The sequence below is a fragment of the Pantherophis guttatus genome, chromosome 2 (assembly GCF_059756535.1).
Source record: "Pantherophis guttatus breed Tessera chromosome 2, ASM5975653v1, whole genome shotgun sequence".
NCBI lineage: Eukaryota > Metazoa > Chordata > Lepidosauria > Squamata > Colubridae > Pantherophis > Pantherophis guttatus.
Window position 1 is genome coordinate 37,194,392 of NC_142064.1, and position 18,604 is coordinate 37,212,995.

The 18,604-nt window shown below is 35.3% G+C and overlaps 1 protein-coding gene across 1 annotated transcript; it reads right to left on the bottom strand.

Annotated features, from left to right (window-relative positions):
* Window positions 1-14,809, bottom strand: GTF2H2 (general transcription factor IIH subunit 2). Its single transcript, XM_034441184.3, has 16 exons — window positions 14,451-14,809; window positions 13,317-13,392; window positions 13,128-13,205; window positions 10,902-10,938; window positions 10,131-10,217; window positions 9,310-9,360; window positions 8,178-8,232; window positions 7,842-7,947; window positions 6,543-6,633; window positions 6,296-6,383; window positions 4,579-4,686; window positions 3,800-3,863; window positions 3,114-3,217; window positions 1,884-1,986; window positions 1,337-1,376; window positions 1-403 (listed from the first exon to the last, which is right to left on the bottom strand). Exons 2-16 carry the CDS (start codon window positions 13,370-13,372, stop codon window positions 284-286), a joined length of 1,188 nt encoding a protein of 395 aa, XP_034297075.1. The 5' UTR covers window positions 13,373-13,392; window positions 14,451-14,809; the 3' UTR covers window positions 1-283.
* Window positions 14,810-18,604: the final 3,795 nt, after the last annotated feature.

The window sequence follows — 18,604 nt, forward strand, 5'->3', positions numbered from 1 at the left end:
TTTTAAGTGCAGACATCCAGTTTAATACTTTCAAGATATATTTGGCACATTATTCCATATTATTACAAAAGAACATTATCAAAAACAAATACATGTAACACAGAGAATTATGTCTCCATTAAATACATCATAGAATGGGTGCGCAGATTCATATTTAGATACGCCTCCAGCTGACTCATCTTCCTTATCTTTCTCTTTAACTTAATTTATTGACAATGTTCAATAACTGGTGAGGATTCTCTGCTCAGAGGAATGTACAAGAAGTAATATTTAATCAGAGGCATCAAATGCAGGGAGGACCAGGATGGCTGTGAATGCAACCTGGACAGCAGTGCAAGGTATCATGAGCAAAAAGATCACATTCAACACAAAATGCACTATGACAGACTTTACAAATGTAGACCTGAGGGGGGAAATGAAAGTTACAAGTTACATCTTAGCACATCATCTTATTGTTAATAAGATAGTAATGACCTCATATGCTTTTTAAAATTTTGCTAAGCAAATGATATAAGCAATAATTTTATTACATTGCAATGAAAGCTGGCCTATTCTGATGTTAAGATTGAAAATAATTATTTTCAAGGCCCAAAATCTAATGTGATATATACCATATTTTTTACACTATAAAACGCACCAGACTATAAGACGCACATTAACTTTAGAGGAGGAAAACAAGAAAAAAAATCTGCCTCCCAGCATCCATTCGGTATTCATCTGGCTAACGTCCTTGCAACAAACAGCAAACAGCCTGGTCAGCTTCAGCATGTTATTGCAGCCCCAGCATGTGGCTCGTCAGGGCTCCGCTCCGTTGCGCCCACCATTGGTCAGCTGAGCTGAGTTGCTGCCGCTGGCGGGGAATGCTGGAGCCTTCACTGCTGAGCAGCTGATTGGCAGTTGGATCAGTCTCCTGGAATACCGCCAATCAGCTGTTCTAGGTGGTGGTGATCGCTGTTACTTATCACTGCCATTGCCAATTGCTGCCGTGCACCACCACTGCTGTTCACCACCAATCGCGATCCCCACTGCCTAGAACAGCTAATTGGCAATATTCTGGGAGGCCAATCCAACTGCCGATCAGCTGCTCGGCAGCGAAGGCTCCAGGGTTCCCCAGCAGTGGTGAACAGCGGCAGCAGTGACAGGCAGCAGCAAATGCTGCTGCCACACCAATCCCCCGCAATATTCGCTCTATAAGACGCACAGACATTTCTACCCACTTTTTGGGGAAGAGGAAGTGTGTCCTATAGTGTGAAAAATACAGTATATGAGGATGTTTCTTATTTGGATGGACATAAAATATGAAATTGTTTATAATTTGAAGTTAATAAATACTTACATGTTGATCTCTGATTTCTCCCTGGCATCCCTGACAATACCTGTTTAAAAAATATTTGCAAAGTTCTATTAGGAAATGTGTATTAATCTTTTTCTTCCAATTTATTACCAGAATTAGAAGAAGATTGGTGGTGCCATTGTAAATGCTATATAATCCCTTTATTTAAAATAAATAAACAGAATACAATGGTTTCCATAAAGAAACCTTTAACCAAGTTTTCTTTAGGGATTCACACCGTCAAGGAATAGGATTCAACTGCCTGAGATGAAGATAGGAAAAGGCTCTTCTTTGTGTACCCAAAAGTTGGAATTCTGCCTCAAACCTTAAATTACTGTAGAAACATTAAGTAATAAATGAAGAATCAAAAGAAATCTTTTCATAAACTGAAAAAAATAATTTGGAAATATTTACTTAGTAGTGAATATGTTGTATTTTAGACAAGGGGCTAGTCAAACACTTAACTAGAAACATTAAAGGATATACCATTTAGCCGAAAAACAACACTCCTCGAATTTTGGATTGATAATCCTAAATATTTTTTACATACCTTTCCCCCCTATACTGCTCCACTGGGACTTCCTCAAAGGCATCCAAAGGAAATAGGTGATGGTAAGATCGAGCCAGATGTGGTGCAGACACTAGTGTAAGCCCTGCATAAAATAGGTTCTGTTGATTTTCAAACCTCTGTTCCTCATTCCAAAATAGTATGTCCAGTATATAAAAATTTCAAGTTTATTTTTAGCCATGTAACATTGAAAGTGAATAAGCTTATTCTAATTGCCTAAAAGGGTTGAAGTAAAAGTATGATAACGAGCATATGCATACGGAAGTCTAGTCCTAACAGAATAGCCACATCGAATCCAACATCTGTGATTAATTATCATGATTTATAGTTGAGTCTAATTTCAGTCCTAGTGCATTGTGGAATTAATTCATTCAGGTGTTATCAACTAGGAATGTCCTGCACACAGGAATGGAATTAAATTTCTAATGAAACATGACAGATACAAGTGCATGTGGACTTCCCATTCTAGTAAACATATCTTTTTAATAGATCAGCAACAATTTTAAAGTATTATTTAAAATACTTACACAGAGATGTAAATTACAATTAAGTCATAATCTCAACTCAGGCATAAAAAACAGGACAATAAAATTATAATCCCAAAACTATAAATGTCTATTCAGGTATCACAAAACATACTTTTATTCAAATCTAGCAATGTGCTAAAGTGCAAAAGATTAATAAACTAGGTATGCTTTAAGCATTAATAGATACTCATTAACGGAGCATCAGATAAACAAACCACAATCTTAAGTACAGGAGGAAACTTTAATCAGCTCTACATTGTTAAATTCTTGTAGAAGTAGTAGTACTTCAAATTACATCTTACTTGAAACTATTTTGTATTCATTCCATAAACAAATTCCTTCTACCTTAAACTGCAACAAATCTTTAACCATTGTTCAGACTCCAGGAGATTAACTATATTTGAGTTGGATTTTTAAATTGCTAAGTAAGTCATAATAATAGCAGCCACTTGGGACCCATGTAACAGATAAAGGTACAATTTTCTAGGGAATGTAACACAATTGAAGCAACTGAGATATAGATCATTTATGAAAAATGAAGTAAGTGTCATTTAACTATAGTAGAAATGCTGTAACTGTGGAACAAGTTTTTATCCCTCTTTGTTTTTAACTATAAGAACAAAAAAGGAGAATATACTATTAAGCTCCATTTATGATAGACAAGTATAAATGCCCTGATACTCACCACACACTTTGCATTCCACAGGGAGCTCACAATATTTGGCTCTACACTGGGGACAGAAATATCCTCCTAGTGTAAGGCCTGGGTCATTGCTGTTTTCCAGATGCCTGTATAGAAACATATTGTTTCCTGAATACTTGAACTGAATGTGCTTGAATTATTTGAACAAAATTAAAGGGAGATATGTTAAGCTTGTACAAGTAATAAAGTAATACTTACAGAAATTGCCATACATCAAAGAAATCATGACTATTAAATGCTTTTATTTTATAATGTATTTTTCCAGCAATTATGCTACATTTTATAGGGAAAATGTTAGTGTCCTGCAATGAATAAAATGCTAAAAATATATCAGGATTATTTTCACTTGCAAAATAGCAACGGAATTATTGGCAATTAGTACATCTAAAAAGATCAGTTGATTAATACTTTTAGAATGAACAAAAGAAGGTGTTGGTGAAAGCTAATTTTGATAAAAATTTTAAAATATGCAGAAAAGGATTGCATCAAAAATGTAGTTTTCAATATATCATCCCCTATTTCTCGTGGCTGAAAAAGCAAGACGGAGTTTGCCTACATTTACAGAGAAGATGTAGAAAATGAATCACAAGCTACTGGATGATCTAACATACCTTAAGATTGTGCCCTTATGAAATGCAATATCTAATAGGTAATCACATATTACTTACGCCATGCTAAAAGATGGTTTTGCATCTTGGTCAGCCATTAGTGCAATTGTGTGCTGAGGAAAGCCTATGTAAGAAAAAAAGATACTTAAAAAATTTGAAGTTGTCCAAATTTGCATTCAGGCAAGATACAGGACATAATATCAAAAAATGGTCCAATCTGTGCAAATTCTCAATGAACAGCAGCATGCAGCTTCTTTCAGTACAGCTGTTTCTTTTGATAAGAAGCAGCTGTACTGAAAGAAGCTGCATGTTCTGTTTTACATATGGTAAAACAAGCTACTATTAAGCAGAGGTGGGTTTCAGTAGCTTCTGACCAGTTCTGGAGAACCGGTAGCGAAAATTTTGAGTAGTTCGGAGAACTGGTAAATACCACCACTGACTGGCCCCGCCCGCATCTATTCTCTGCCTCCCGAGTCCCCGCTGATTGGGAGGAAATGGGGATTTTGCAATATCCTTCCCCTGGATTAGGGAGGGAATGGAGATTTTACACTATCCTTCCCCTGCCAGGCCCACCAAGCCACACCCACCAAGCCATGCCACGCCCACCAAGTCACACCCACAGAACCGGTAGTAAAAAAAATTGAAACCCACCACTGCTATTGAGATATTGCATGCTGAACCTAGAGACAAAAAAGACTTGGTGGAATTTTACCTCTGGGTGTCCATAATATGACCTGCATTTCTCATGTTAAAACAATGGAATAAACAGAATTGCATAGAACATTTACAGAAATGCTGTGTGTTCAATACTGAACTCTTAAAAGGAGCAGAATTCTTACCCATTCGAATAAGAGAACTTTCAGAACTAGAACTGGCTGGTGGTGGACTGACATGATGCATCAGGAGTTCCTTATAATGGCTTTCGTCTAAAATAACATGGTAAGTTCCTGCCATACAGAAATAATAGAATGGAAGTTGCAACCACTGCCAGCATATGTATCAAAAGCTACCTGCCTGATTGCCTGATTGGAGGAGTGAGAAGTGTCCTGCAGACTTAAAAAATGACTCTTTGCAAGTAAAGAAGTTCTCTAAAAAGGAAAGGTACTGTTTTCTCTTTTGGTCTAGCCCAGCAATCCCCAAGCTTTCAAGCTCCGTGGCCCAGCGGTGGCAGTAGCAGGGAGGGGGTGGTTTGGGGCACAACATAATCCCACACATGCGCAAATGGAGCTTCGCGCGTTCATCCACCACTTGCTTTGCCCAGTTCCCAACAGGCCACGGCCTGGTACCAGGCCGTGGTCCAGGGGTTGGGAAGCCCAGTTTAGCTAATACATAGAGAACAATACATAGCAGGAATAGTGAAACCAATTATGCCCTTGAATTTTTGTAAGGCTGATTAAAAAAAATATTAGTGAAGCATTGATTACATTGATTGCACCTATTACAATGTAACAATTTTAATAATTTAATTTTGAATAAAATACTTAGATCAAATTCTATTGCAACTGAAGAGTCTGAAAGATCTGGTCAATTCTGATTGTCAGATACACAATTTATATGAAATACTAAGAAAGGTTCACCTTCTTTTTTACTTTATTAAAGTTACCATATGCTCCTAATTTATTTTCTTGTGCTATTAAATGGAAAATAGGAGTGGTGCGGTGGCCTAGAGGTGGAGCTGTTGCCTCACAATCAGGAAGCTGTGAGTTCGATTTTCGGTAGAGGCAGATATTTCTCTCTCTGGGCACACTGAGAATATATCTGCTGAACAAAACTCCACATTGGCGACAGGAAGGGCATCTGGCTATTAAAACACTAGGTCCATTCAGTTGCTCAGACTCCACCCCACAAGGGATTATGGGGTCGTTAAATGAAGATGATGATGATTAAAACAGAAAATACATCAATAATTTAAAATTTGCTGCAAGGCAATTGTTTGAAATATATATATTTTAAGTTCCTTGCAGCTACACTGAACACACTTCCCATCATGCTGTTGCTGTTGTGTCCTCTGTCTCTCTAGGCAGCAAAAAACCCACTTTGTAGCATGTTTTTTATCATTTTGAAGCAGAATACACTTTTAAAAAGAACTCTGGAGTATAAACATTAAAATAGCTAACATAATTTAAACCAGAACAAGTCCAGAATTTCCCTCTAAAATGAAAGGAAATAACTCTTTTAAAATCACATCACCAACTTCCTTCCACTATCACCCTGCAGTTGTGAGACTCATTACATGTTTAGTGTCACCCACAACCATCAAAAGATTTCTCAGCCATGCTTCAAATGCACGACAGAAAGGGGGAACTGGTATTGTGAATGTTTTCCAGGGAACAAAGAATTCAACATTTTACAATGGTTATTGAACACAACCAGAAGCATATTAAAAATATATTAAGAGAATGGTTACAAATAAAAATTCTTTATATTGCATGGTCAGGAAAAATAGAGAACTTTAAATATATATATATAAACTTTCTATAAAATGATGATCATTTTCTTTGGTAAAAATCCATATTCATATTTATGAATTCATTTTATGTATATAAATATACATACCACCAGTTTCTCTGGCAAGCACAGTGCATACTCGAACTTCAGCAGAAAGACCAATAACAGACACTCTGATCTTAGCAGATTTTAAGGACTTTGGATGAAAAAAAGACAGAAATAAAAAAACATACACCATCAGAATAGAAAATTATAAAAGGAAAGAAATTTCCAATATTTCATAACACCCCAATTAATTAATTATCAAACTGGCCCAGTATGACAATTAAATAATAAAACAGAATAAATTCTGTACCTTTATTAGTTCATATATATTTGAGGGATCACATGTTGTTAGGCTGCTGAGTATTACTAAAACTTCTCGGCTTGTATGTCCTGGCATGTGCCTAAAGACAATAAAATATTCTCTTCTAATAGTTACAAGAACAAGTTCCAAATGTTATTTGTGATTATATTGAATATGTGAAGTCTGTTTGAACCTTCAATTGCAAACAGATGAATAAGGTTTTATTAAATCCTTTCTTATTAAAAGAAGCAAACCCAAGTTTCTGATACAGATAGATGAAGTTATACATATATCTAGTTTGAAAAAATGTGGCTATATACAAATGCAAAGTTTACTTTGATAGCAATAAAAGATAAAAAACACAAATGAAAAAAAAATCAAGACTTTACAATTTTCCAAAATCATTAATAACAAGACCCAATTTGATAAAGCTATAATAATAATAATAATAATAATAATAATAATAATAATAATAATAATAATAATAATAATAATAATAATAATAATTTTATTTCTATACCGCCCTTCTCCCGAAGGACTCAGGGCGGTGTACAGCCTATTTAAAAACACAGACAAAACAACAATATAAAATTTAAAATAATTAAATAAAGTGGCTCAGATTTAAAACCCTAATAAATTTAAATACCCCAATTTAAAACTATTGTGTTGATAGTCCGGCCTGGCGGAACAACAGGGTCTTCAATGCGCAGCGAAACACCCGGAGGTCGGAGATCTTATGAATTTCCGGGGGCAGTTCGTTCCACAGGGCTGGGGCTCCCACAGAGAAGGCCCTCCCCCTGGGCGTCGCCAGCCGACATAACTTGGCTGATGGCACACTGAGGAGACCCTCTCTGTGGGAATGGACTGGTCGGTGGGAGGCTATTGGTGGCATTATTCTAACACAGTCTTAACTTATTTCAATAATTGTGCAAGACTACACACCTTCCAGCAACAAAAGTTACCAGGATTTCTGTATGTTGAAATCCAACAGAGCTAGAGGAAACAGGATTAGAAAAGCCATTCTAGGATCCTTATATTTCAAAATGATTGGAGGAACAAGAACAAATTAAGGCAGCCAGTTAGGCATGCAGGCAAGGCATATAATTATTCAGATTTAACAAGAAATTATGATTTTACACTGAAAGCAAGACAAGAAAAGGACCAGAGCATGAGACAAAAATACGTATTTAGACTCAACATTTATTAAATTGCCATTTCAATTTTTTGCTCTTTTAATTAGTGTAATTGTTTACCGCTATTTTAAAATAAAAATTTAAAAAATCACTTATGTTTCCAACATATACTTACTTTAATGTTTGGGTGGCTAAATTTAAGGCATTATATAGCGAAGGCTCTCCTAGGCAGGTCATATCTACAGCTTTTTTTAGAGCCGTTATATGTTTCCTTGGATTTCCTATGAAAAGAAATTAACCTGTCATCACATATTAGTGTCCTAACTCACTCCCAGGCTATGGAAAATACTCCCTTAGGACATGTATTTGGCTGTTACTCTCTCTGCCTTTAGGAAATTAAAAATGCATTTTAATGTACATGTTTACAAGATCAAATACATATATATTACTTGTATCAAAAACAATGGTCATTTCAGGAAGAAATAAGAACTGAGGAAACGAGAATCAGTACCTGAAAGTTCAGTCAGTTTTTCAGCTCTTTTACTCTTAGTTACAACAATGCCAATCTGCAAGAAATTTGTTTGCCGTTAAAAGGATTCATTGAGCAATGTATGGCTATATTTTCATAATAGACAGAGTAAGATAGCTCCACATACAAACACTATTGCTTCTCTTATATTACCAAAGATTTTGCTGAGAAAGACTTAGTCAAAACAGTTATCAGCTGCCCTGAGTCTTCAGAGAGGGGGAGCATATAAATTGAATTAAATTAAATTAAATTAAATTAAATTATTGCAAAATATTTACTGGAGCAAAATACTTTAGGAAATATTTTGTAGTCTGCATCTTAATTAAGTTACATAAAGGAGTTATTTATTGCTTAATTGTGCTGTAAAACCATGGAATCTGATAATGCAGATTTCAGAATGCTAGGAATCATTGCTCTCCCATCCAAACTTTTTTTTTTAAGTTTCTAATTTATTTAGCTACAAAGCAGGCTTGATAGATGCTGCCTGATGAAATCGGAAGCCCAGGAGCGAAGGAAATCACAGTTCTAAAAGTTAGAACTTCAGGATTATCATGCACTATTTGTCTATAATCCAGGAAAACAAACAAGGATTAATTACATTTATGTAGATTGCAGAACCAAACTGGCTTTACTCATTCTGAACCACGCCAAGAATCCACTTGCGACAACTGGGAAAAAAGGAAGTATGCTTGCTTCCCCAACTCCACATGGTTAACTAATCACTACCACTTTACCAAACATTAAGGGGAAAAAATTACAGGAATGGCTGCTCTATGCATGCAGCATCCTGCCCTACATAATTTCAAATTCTATATAATCTTTTATCTTCCATTATTTATTTCATGCTGCCTTACTCAATAAGAATGTTAGTACAGGATTAATATGCACTGGAGCTTTGATTTTTCCTAGGGCAGAATTGAAACTTATGCTAGTGGTTTTTAATCCTATTTTTCTACAATATATATATTGCTTAGACACTAGAATCTTTTTCCAGGGCTTCAAACTTCAAAATAACTTATTACTACCATCAACATTACAAGAGAAATTGTATATTTAAACAGATGAAGTTTAAGCAACAACTGTGAAACTTTATTGCTTTCAACAGTGCACATACCTGGCTTATAGGATTTTGATCAAAATATTCTTCAACAAAATATTCCAGTAACTACAGAATGAGAAACATTAAAACAATATATCAAATACTATTTTATATTGGACAAATGTATTGAATTCTTTGCATCTTTTTAGAAAAATGTTCTTCAAACTAATTTCTAAACTATAGTGGTTTAAAAATATATCTAGGAGTTAATAGCAAAAAATACTGTGAAATCTGATCATTATATTTATATAAATAAGCACACTTCAAGGTCAGCTTCTTTTCAAAAATGATGATTCCAGTTCTGCACAGTCCACATATTTGGTTAAAAACAGTTGTAAGTGGAATCTACAGTATGTACATCTTTTGACTACGACACGTGTTGAGTTTAGCAGGACTTGAAATTGAACTGATGTATTTGTAATTACCTGCACTCTGGAACACATTTTCTAGGGATTAATTCCCAATGAAATCAGAGGTTGCTAATGTGTTTGGGATTAAATTGCATGCTAATTCACTGAAACAAAGCAGGTTAATACATGCTGATAACTTACATAATGGAAAACTGCTACAATGTAAATACTTTAATATAAGACTCTTATATATGCAGAATGGGAAAATAATAGTGAACAATGTACTATATTTATATATTTAACTTTTCCAATTATATTTTGTCATTTCCTACCATTTTCTATTAGAATAATTGTGCAAGGTCATTAAATTAAGAAATGATCACTGGTCTATGGTCAACAATAAGAATTTGGGTCTCCTATACAAATCCCACATTATATTTGCTATACAGATTTGGAGCACTTTTGAATTATTTCAAAAATAATCACCTTTAAGGTACATGTTAATCTATTAGGTTTTAAATCTTGATCTTCCATTGTTCTTGATCCATCTACTACTACATACAGGTGACGCATCTATAAAATTAAAAAACCATAAACTGAATATTATATTAATGCATTCAAAAACAGCATTAATTACCTTTATATACAACTTAACCTAAAATGACAAATTTTTTTATATTCTAGTTTTCAAAAAAAAAAATCTATAATTCCTTTAATGTAGAATTACAAATTGCAAACGTACATAAACTTGTTTAAGATCCACTGAAATAAAATTATACATAAGTGTAGAGACTGCAGGTATCAGATTTTTTTTGAGGCTTCACCCTAATATCTTTGCCTGAAGCATTATAAAATATACTTGAACTAGTCCAAGTAATTTATTACTTACCACAATTAAAGATATATTTATAATAAATATATTTATTTATTTATTTATTTATTATCTTGCCTTTATTTTTTATAAATAAGGTGGCGAACATACCTAATACTCCTTCCTCTTCCTATTTTCCCACAACAACCCTGTGAGGTGGATTGAGCTGAGAGAGTGACTGTCCCAAAGTGATCCATCTGACTTTCATGCCTAAGGCGGCACTAGAACTCAGAGTCTCATGATTTCTAGCCTGGTACCTTAATCACTGATCCTCCCACACTGAAACCCAGGCAAGAAGCTGTCATCCACTTTGTCCTACTTCATTTAATGCCTAAGTCTAATTTAAGCAATTTTATTTGAAGCAAAATGAGAAAATGAAAGTGTACCATCCCAAGTCGAACTTGTCCATGATGTTCAAAAGTTCTATAAAATAAGAAATAATTGTTGTAATGTTCATGATCTGTAGGTAAACTGTTTGTATATGTCATTTTGTACATTTTCTAAAAGGTATAATCCATGTAATTCATGCATTGATCATTACCCATCAGGATTCCTGTAACACATTCTATGTATCCTTTAGATATTAACAGGAACCTACAACTGGTCCAAAGTAGCATGACAAGACTCCTACAGGGTTAATTGTCTCATTGTAGGATAATGCTTCTGAAATTACTGCACAGGCTACCAGCTCCAATTCAAAGCAGTGTATGATCTAAAAAGCCTTATGTGGCATAACACCTAGTTGTATGAAGCATCTTGACAGAATAAAATCTGTCGGTCTAATGAGAATAACTTGGCAAGGAGTGAATTAAATACTTAAATACTAATAAGAAAATAGGCCTATTTGCTGGCAGCCGTCATATCCTAGAACCAGAAATTAATAAAACTCTCTCCTGGTATCATTAGTACAGAGCTTTCTTTTCCTATCCTTCTCCTAACAGAGTGTCCATTTCACTTTGAAGCTGTACTTAAGGCATATGGGGAAATTGCATCTCCTAACATACTAACAACCATATTCTGCCCTAAGGTTTTAGTTACTGGCTTTTTTTTAAAGTGCTTATTTGAATTATGTTTTTTTTTTATTTTTAGGCTGCCTACTCATTGATGATTCTGAGCAATTTACAAAGGATTAAAACAATAAAAAATTTATAAAAAAAGCCGTACCCGAGGAACAAATCAGATATATTACATTTATGGTGCTTAGAACATTATACAGTATAAAAGTAATTCACAGCACATATTCTTTCCTAAAGGTCAGCAAGGTGAGGGTCACATGGATCTCAGAAGCTATACTGTTTTAGAGGATACATATGGCAACCGAGAAGGCATGTCCCCTGGGTCCTATAAAGTGCCATTGTTTAAGTGATTGGACCTGGAGGATATCAAGTTTTCCAAACCTCATCAGGTAGATAGATACAACTGGAGAAGCAATCCTGCAAATATCCAGCCCAAGTACTATGAAGGGCTTTATGAAAGTAGTCTTCAAGGCCAGACCCATTTCAGTATCTAGTCACATGGTGTCTAGCATATTAATTACTGTGAGAGAAGCCTCCTATTCTAGGAAAAGACACAAGGTTTAATGAACTGGAATTCTAAACCAAATGAACAGCAAAATTAGAAACTGTTAAAAATAAATGTTGACAGTTAAAGCAGTATCTAGAAATCTATAAAATTAATTTGCAGAAAAAATTAATTACACAATTTACATGAATAGTTAAACGTTTATGATACTAAAAACAAACTGAATAACTGTATCAGGCTATGTTCCATTATTTGTACTACTATATTTACATTAAAAATGTATAAACAAATTGTACCTTAATTTTTAATTATAATGAAATCAAGGACATATAGCATCAACCTTATGAACTCTCAGGTTTCCTTTTTCCACTATGTATTCAAAATGGACAGTGATTAATACATATGTACCATGTATATATGTGTATTATGTATGTGTTTAGGTAGATATATACTTTCTCTTGAGAGCAGGCAACAGAATTTTATTTTTAATGTGCCAGTGTGCTCACAAAAAAATGACAATAAAAGTTATTTTATCTATCTTATCTTAAGAACATCACATTACAGGTATAGTTTTGTGTTTACTGAGATATAAATCCTATCACATTCAACTGGCATTTGAGTCACAATTGTTAAACAAATCACAAATATTTATGTTAACTAATATTAGCATGTCATTTTAACTGGTTGTTATATGATAATGCTATCTACAAAGTGGGCTTGAATTCCATTTTTACCTTCTCAGTCCAAATCTCTCTTTTCTTTTTTGACATGTGACTGCCTACTTATTTAATATTAGCATTAAATATCCTACCTGCTTAATTTTAAAATCAGTGTTTTCAGCTGAACAATGGAGTAAAATATTTAAATAAATAAACAAATATTACTAAGGCATATTTTGGAATTTTAAAATAAAGCACTAAAGATAAGAACAGTGCTATATTTCATTTATCTGACTGAATATAACTTCAAACAAGGGAGCACTGAATATTCCACATCCAATTGGAATGGAATTAACTACCTTTAAATTTACACATTTCTTGTAAAATTATATCAATATAGTGTATTATACACCATACTCAATAAATGCTTACCTTTTTCTCTTGGCCTTAAAGAGAATATCTTCTATAGACGCTTTTAATGATCCAGATTCATCTTCTTTAAGAACTTCCCTAGAAACAAAAGAAACAAAAAGAGTAAGAATTCTGTACTGTACTTACAGCAGGATGCCACATTTTTTAAAAAAATGGAGGGAAATTTAAGTGCTAAAAAAGCAAACTTACCATGTTCTTTCATAACCCCCTTCCCACCGTTTGGTTCTTTCAGGTTCATCATCCATTTCTTTGAGTCAATGTTTTCCTAGTTAAGTAACAAAAATAATTATCACAATCTAATTAAAGATTTTAAAACATTGTACAAATAGCCACACAGATGCACATATTCACACACAATGCAAACATGAAATGATATAAAGCTAATATAATCACATCCCTGAATAGTGTTCAGACTAAATTTATGTAACTGTGTTCCCTTCACGTCTGAAAAACAGTTTCCTGTATATTTGCTACATGGAAAACATCCAGCTAAGACTTAATAGAGGCCACAAAGTTCACCATCAGCTTTCATATCCTTTCATTTAGAATTCTGCAAATCTGTTAATTCTTTTCCCTCCATTCCAAGGCACTTCCACATCCTTTTTCTATTCCTTCTGTGGGAAATCAGCCCATTTCCTTACTTTCTAAATACATTCTGATCCATGTAGGTTAACATCACTATTCTTACGCATCTTGGACATTTGATTTAATTCACTATCAAAGGGACCAACTTGTGAATAATCATAAATTTCAGGTATGTTTTTAAGCTGTTGTCCCTATACCTTTACTGTGTACATAGGGGAAAAAATACTTTTTACAAGTATATCCTTGGAATTTATGTAACTTAATGTGTAATACGTTTTTTGACACATCTATTTATTCAGATACGTTTGTACAAGATAACGCAAAAAATAAAGACTATATAACCAGTTATTGCCAGTAATCTCAAAGTATGATTGATTAGAGAGGTAAAGACATGACAATCGGACAGCGGGCTGCAAGGTGAACTTCAGAAACGGAAAACAATAATTGTATTTGTAACACAAAACACGAGACCAAAAACTTTGACCAAAGACTGCTACAGTCGAAGAAAAGCCAGCCTCTATCACAGTGTTTCTCAACCTTGGAAGCTTGAAGATGGGTGGACTTCAACTCCCAGAATCCCCCAGCCAGCGCTGCTGGCTGGGGGATTCTGGGAATTGAAGTCCACCCATCTTCAAGCTACCAAGGTTGAGAAACACTGCTCTATCATGTCTGAATAGGGAAGGTTCCCTTTCCTGGAGCAGCAGCAGCAATTTTAAAAGAAAAGCATTTTGCACTCACAGCGTTTCTCCGCTGACAGAGTTAAAAAAAAAAAAAAAAACTCGGAACCGGACGGATTCACCAAGCCTTCGTCAAAAAGCTGTTTGGAAAAACGAGGAGACGAGCAAAGTAAACCCACCCACCCTTCCCTGAAAGAACCGGCAACAACCCAACCAAACACCGCCCCTTCTCCCATTCAGTTCCCTTCTTTAAACACTCCGGTCGCAGCGCGGAAACGGTGCAGCATAGTTCCGCCGAAGAAAAAGCTCGAGATCGCGGGAAGAAAACACCATATAGATACAGAATAAATATAATTTCTTGTTATTAGGCAATGGCTTAGAGAGGCTTAATCCTTGAAAGGGGACTTCTGGAGGAGACTTGGCAGCTTTAAGACTGTGGACTTCAACTCCCAGCACAGCTGGCTGGAGAATTCTGGGAGTTGAAGTCCACAAGTCTTAAAGCTGCCAAGTTTGAGGACCTCTGTTCTAAAGTATCTTCTTGATAGCGAAAGAGTTCTGCTGAATCGAAAAGAAGTTGTTTTGCGTAGCTGTATCAAAGATAAAAACCCCAGTTCTTGAGTTTTGGGTTTTATTCGCTTCTGGATCATACACCGCATCGTTCTCTGTTTTTATGTGCAGTATTTAGGCGTGAGAGTGAGAGCAATTTATTAAAAAAATGATGGGAGAGGATGCATGTCATAGTTTGCAGTACAATTGTGATTGAATACCAATGTATCCCCACTCGCTAAGCAGCTACAAGTTATAGCAAAAGAGGAGGAAGGGTTCAATTTGACTGAATAGTTTGCATTAGTTAGGGGAAAAAAGACACCATCAGAGTATATAATATACCCACATGCTTTCTGTGTAAATATGAAGCATTTTAAGTCAAGAGCACAGCTGGTTTCTGCAGATACGACTGATGGTTGGATTGAATTGGTCAGGAGGGATCAATTTAAGGAAGTTGAATGGGTATGCATAGGAAGGATTTGGTTCAAAAAATACTGTGTGCTTCTTACTATGATCTGTACCATCAACACTGGAAAATTGTAATAAACCACTCTTTCTCAGCCTAAGGTTGCTGAACTCAGCACCTGCAACTTGCAGTTTGGAAACATAGGCTACGCTATAGTTGGACTTTCATAAGTGATGCTGTTTTAAAATGTTTGCATAGGGGAAGGGTTAACAGACTTTTTAAGGGAGCTGTATAGAATCCTGTCATTTTCTGTGATAAAATTCCACTAGGCATACTTAAAAACAACTATTGCTAGGTGTATAGCAAATTGCCTATGAAATGCAATATTGATTTCAAACAACATGATCAGGTGCTCTCGTCAAGGGATATTAATCTGATCAGTGCACAAGAAAAGACTTTTTCCATGATGGTTTTCCACTTTCAGAATGGTGACCATTATACTACAAACATGTAGAAATATCTGGATACCCTCTAAATATTGCTACCAAACCTGCACATTTCTTTAAAACTATCCATAGCTTGCTGCTTTATAAAAGCATACTTCTATTAAAAAAACGATTGCTTGCTTTGGGTAACATCTCCCCTCCTGAGAGCACTTGCAAGAAAGATTATATCCTGCCTCCTGCCATGAGTTATGGCAAAAGGATACTTGGAGATTAATATTCTCTGTTCATACTCCTATGAAGCCAGTTGTTTTTAGAAATAAGAATTGCATCCTCATTATTAGCATTCACAAAGCTGTTGAAAACAGTGCTATTAAAGTTCACATTCAGGGATTAGGAGAGTGGTAAGAAGGTGCTTTATATGTGGATGATACTATTGTGGTTTTATGAGTCAGAATTTGTGCATGAACAGATAGGTTAATTTATTATATCTATTTGTTATGATGTTTTATTTGTAAAATACTTAAGTTTTTCAGTTGAAGTACATAAAAATTCAAGAAAGGGAGGAAGGGAAGAAAAAAGGTAGGATCCCAAGTATAAAACTGAAGCAATTTAATTTTTTAAAAAATTCCAATACAGGTAGTTCTCAATACGGGTAGAATCCCGATCACAATTGGGACCAGAATTTCCATGGCAGCTGTTAAGTGACTCATGCCCATTTTTTTGTGCCTTTTGCCAGTGTTATTAAGTGAATGACTGCAGTTAAGTAAATCTGGCTTTCCCCATTGACTTTGTTTGCTGGAAACCAGCTGGGAAGGTTGCAAATGATGATCATGTGACCCCCAGGATGCTGCAACCATCGTAAATATATGCAGCGTTGCCAAGTGCCCAAATGACTGTGGGAATGCTGCAACAGTTGTAGGTGTGAGGAGCAGACACAAGTTATTTTTTTAGTGTCTTGCAACTTTGAACTTCGCTAAATGAGTGGTTATAAATTGAGGATTAGCTGTAATACTTCAGTTGAAGAACAGTATTGGATATATATTTTATGTTTAGAGCTTAAGATATGTTTAGTTCTATTAATAGCTGATAATTTACATATACTTCACAAACTTTACAATGTGTTCTTGTAAGTAGTACACTCCCATATGAAACAAATACATACAATTGCAATTTATTTTAAGATCAACACCCTAATTTTAATGAGACTGCCCTTCAGATTCCATAGGTCTTGTATTAACTCTTCAGAAAGAATACAGATATTTTCATCTATTTATTTTGAGGCAATTAATAGAATCTAGAAAATGTTAATGAAAATGTCATATAAAATATTTGACTGCAATCCATGGCTCTATACCTGTGATGGCAAACCTATGGCACGCGTGCCACAGGTGGCACATGGAGCCATATCTGTGGGCACGCAAGCGTTGCCCTAGCTCAGCTCCAGCGTGCATGCGTGCACCAGCCATCTGATTTTTGGGCCTTTCGGGCCCACCAGAAGTCGGGAAATGGGCCATTTCCAGCCTCCAGGGGGGTGGGGAAGGCCATTTTCACCCGCCTCAGGCTCCTAGAAAGCCTGGGGAGCCTCGGGAGGGCGAAAAATGGGCCTACCTGGCCCCCCATGCTATTGCGTGCCAAGAGCGGGGGGGTGGGTGGGGTCACATGCACGGGGGGCTGGGACGCATTGAATTATGGATGTGGGCACACGCGAGAGAGACCCCCACCATGCTCCCCCCGCTTTTGGCACACGACAGCAAAAAGGTTAGCCATCACTGCTCTGTACCCACAGCCTTTTTTTCCTTAACTAAAATTGAAACTTGGTGTGAACCTTGTGTTCCTTTTTTTCTACTTTGGAAATTCCTTCCCTGTGGTATAGGGCAGATCCAGGTATTTACATATCCCAGTTCAAAACAGGAGCATCAAACATTACTCTTTAATCAGATAAGTTTCCAACTTAATACTCTTAACAAAACATTCTTCTAGCAGGAGATAATTTCTTGCAACACCTGAAGGGACAGGTTTGGATGAGTTTGTGAATCAGAATAGCTTGTGATTCTAATGTTTAGCCTTCTAACTTATTTCTCATTTACTTCATTTGTTCAGGAAATCTTAAAGACAATTATTTGGGCCAATGGAAATACACGAATATACAGTATATTCAATTTCCATCATGAATAAATTTGCAGATCCCAAGATTCCATGAGAGCAGAAATAAACTATCAAACTTTATTTGATATAAAGTACTGTAGATATTTAAAAATAACTATATTTGCATTAAGGTAAGTATCTTTTATTGCCGACACTCAAATGCTTAATAGAAATGGACTGGATATACAAAATACTAAAATATTTGTTATGGTTCATGTGATTAGTGTAAATTAGTTTAGGCTTGAGTTACTGAGCTTTATTCTCCTTATATAACCTGTTCCCATTAGTTTTAAAGTGATGGTGGACTGCTATTAAGTTATATATAAGTTGCAGACAAGTTACAAAAATGAAATTATAACAATATTCAGTTCATTAGTATTGCAGAAAACAGACTGAAACTGAAATAAACAGTCTCTTGCCTTAGATTTAATGCATATAAGGTATATACAGTACTTTGAAGTTTTTTTTCTTCCCTTTTTGCAATATACATACAATTTTAAAAACCATCTTTGTACAGTATATAACAATTTATTAAATTTTATTAACTCTCAGCAACTATGAGCTATTAATACAGTAACAGAAGTTACAAGAAAATCAAAAAAATATAAAAGATTGCAAGTGACTAGGTGAAATGAAGTGAGGGATCTCTTTATCTCACTAAAGGCCTGGGTG

Coding starts and splice junctions, on each gene's coding strand:
- GTF2H2 (XM_034441184.3), bottom strand. CDS start 13,372: ATGGATGATGAACCTGAAAGAACCAAACGGTGGGAAGGGGGTTATGAA. Junction 13,206..13,316: donor GGGGGTTATGAAAGAACATG/GTAAGTTTGCTT, acceptor TTTTGTTTCTAG/GGAAGTTCTTAAAGAAGATG. Junction 6,634..7,841: donor TTAGCCACCCAAACATTAAA/GTAAGTATATGT, acceptor TATTGTCTTTAG/GCACATGCCAGGACATACAA.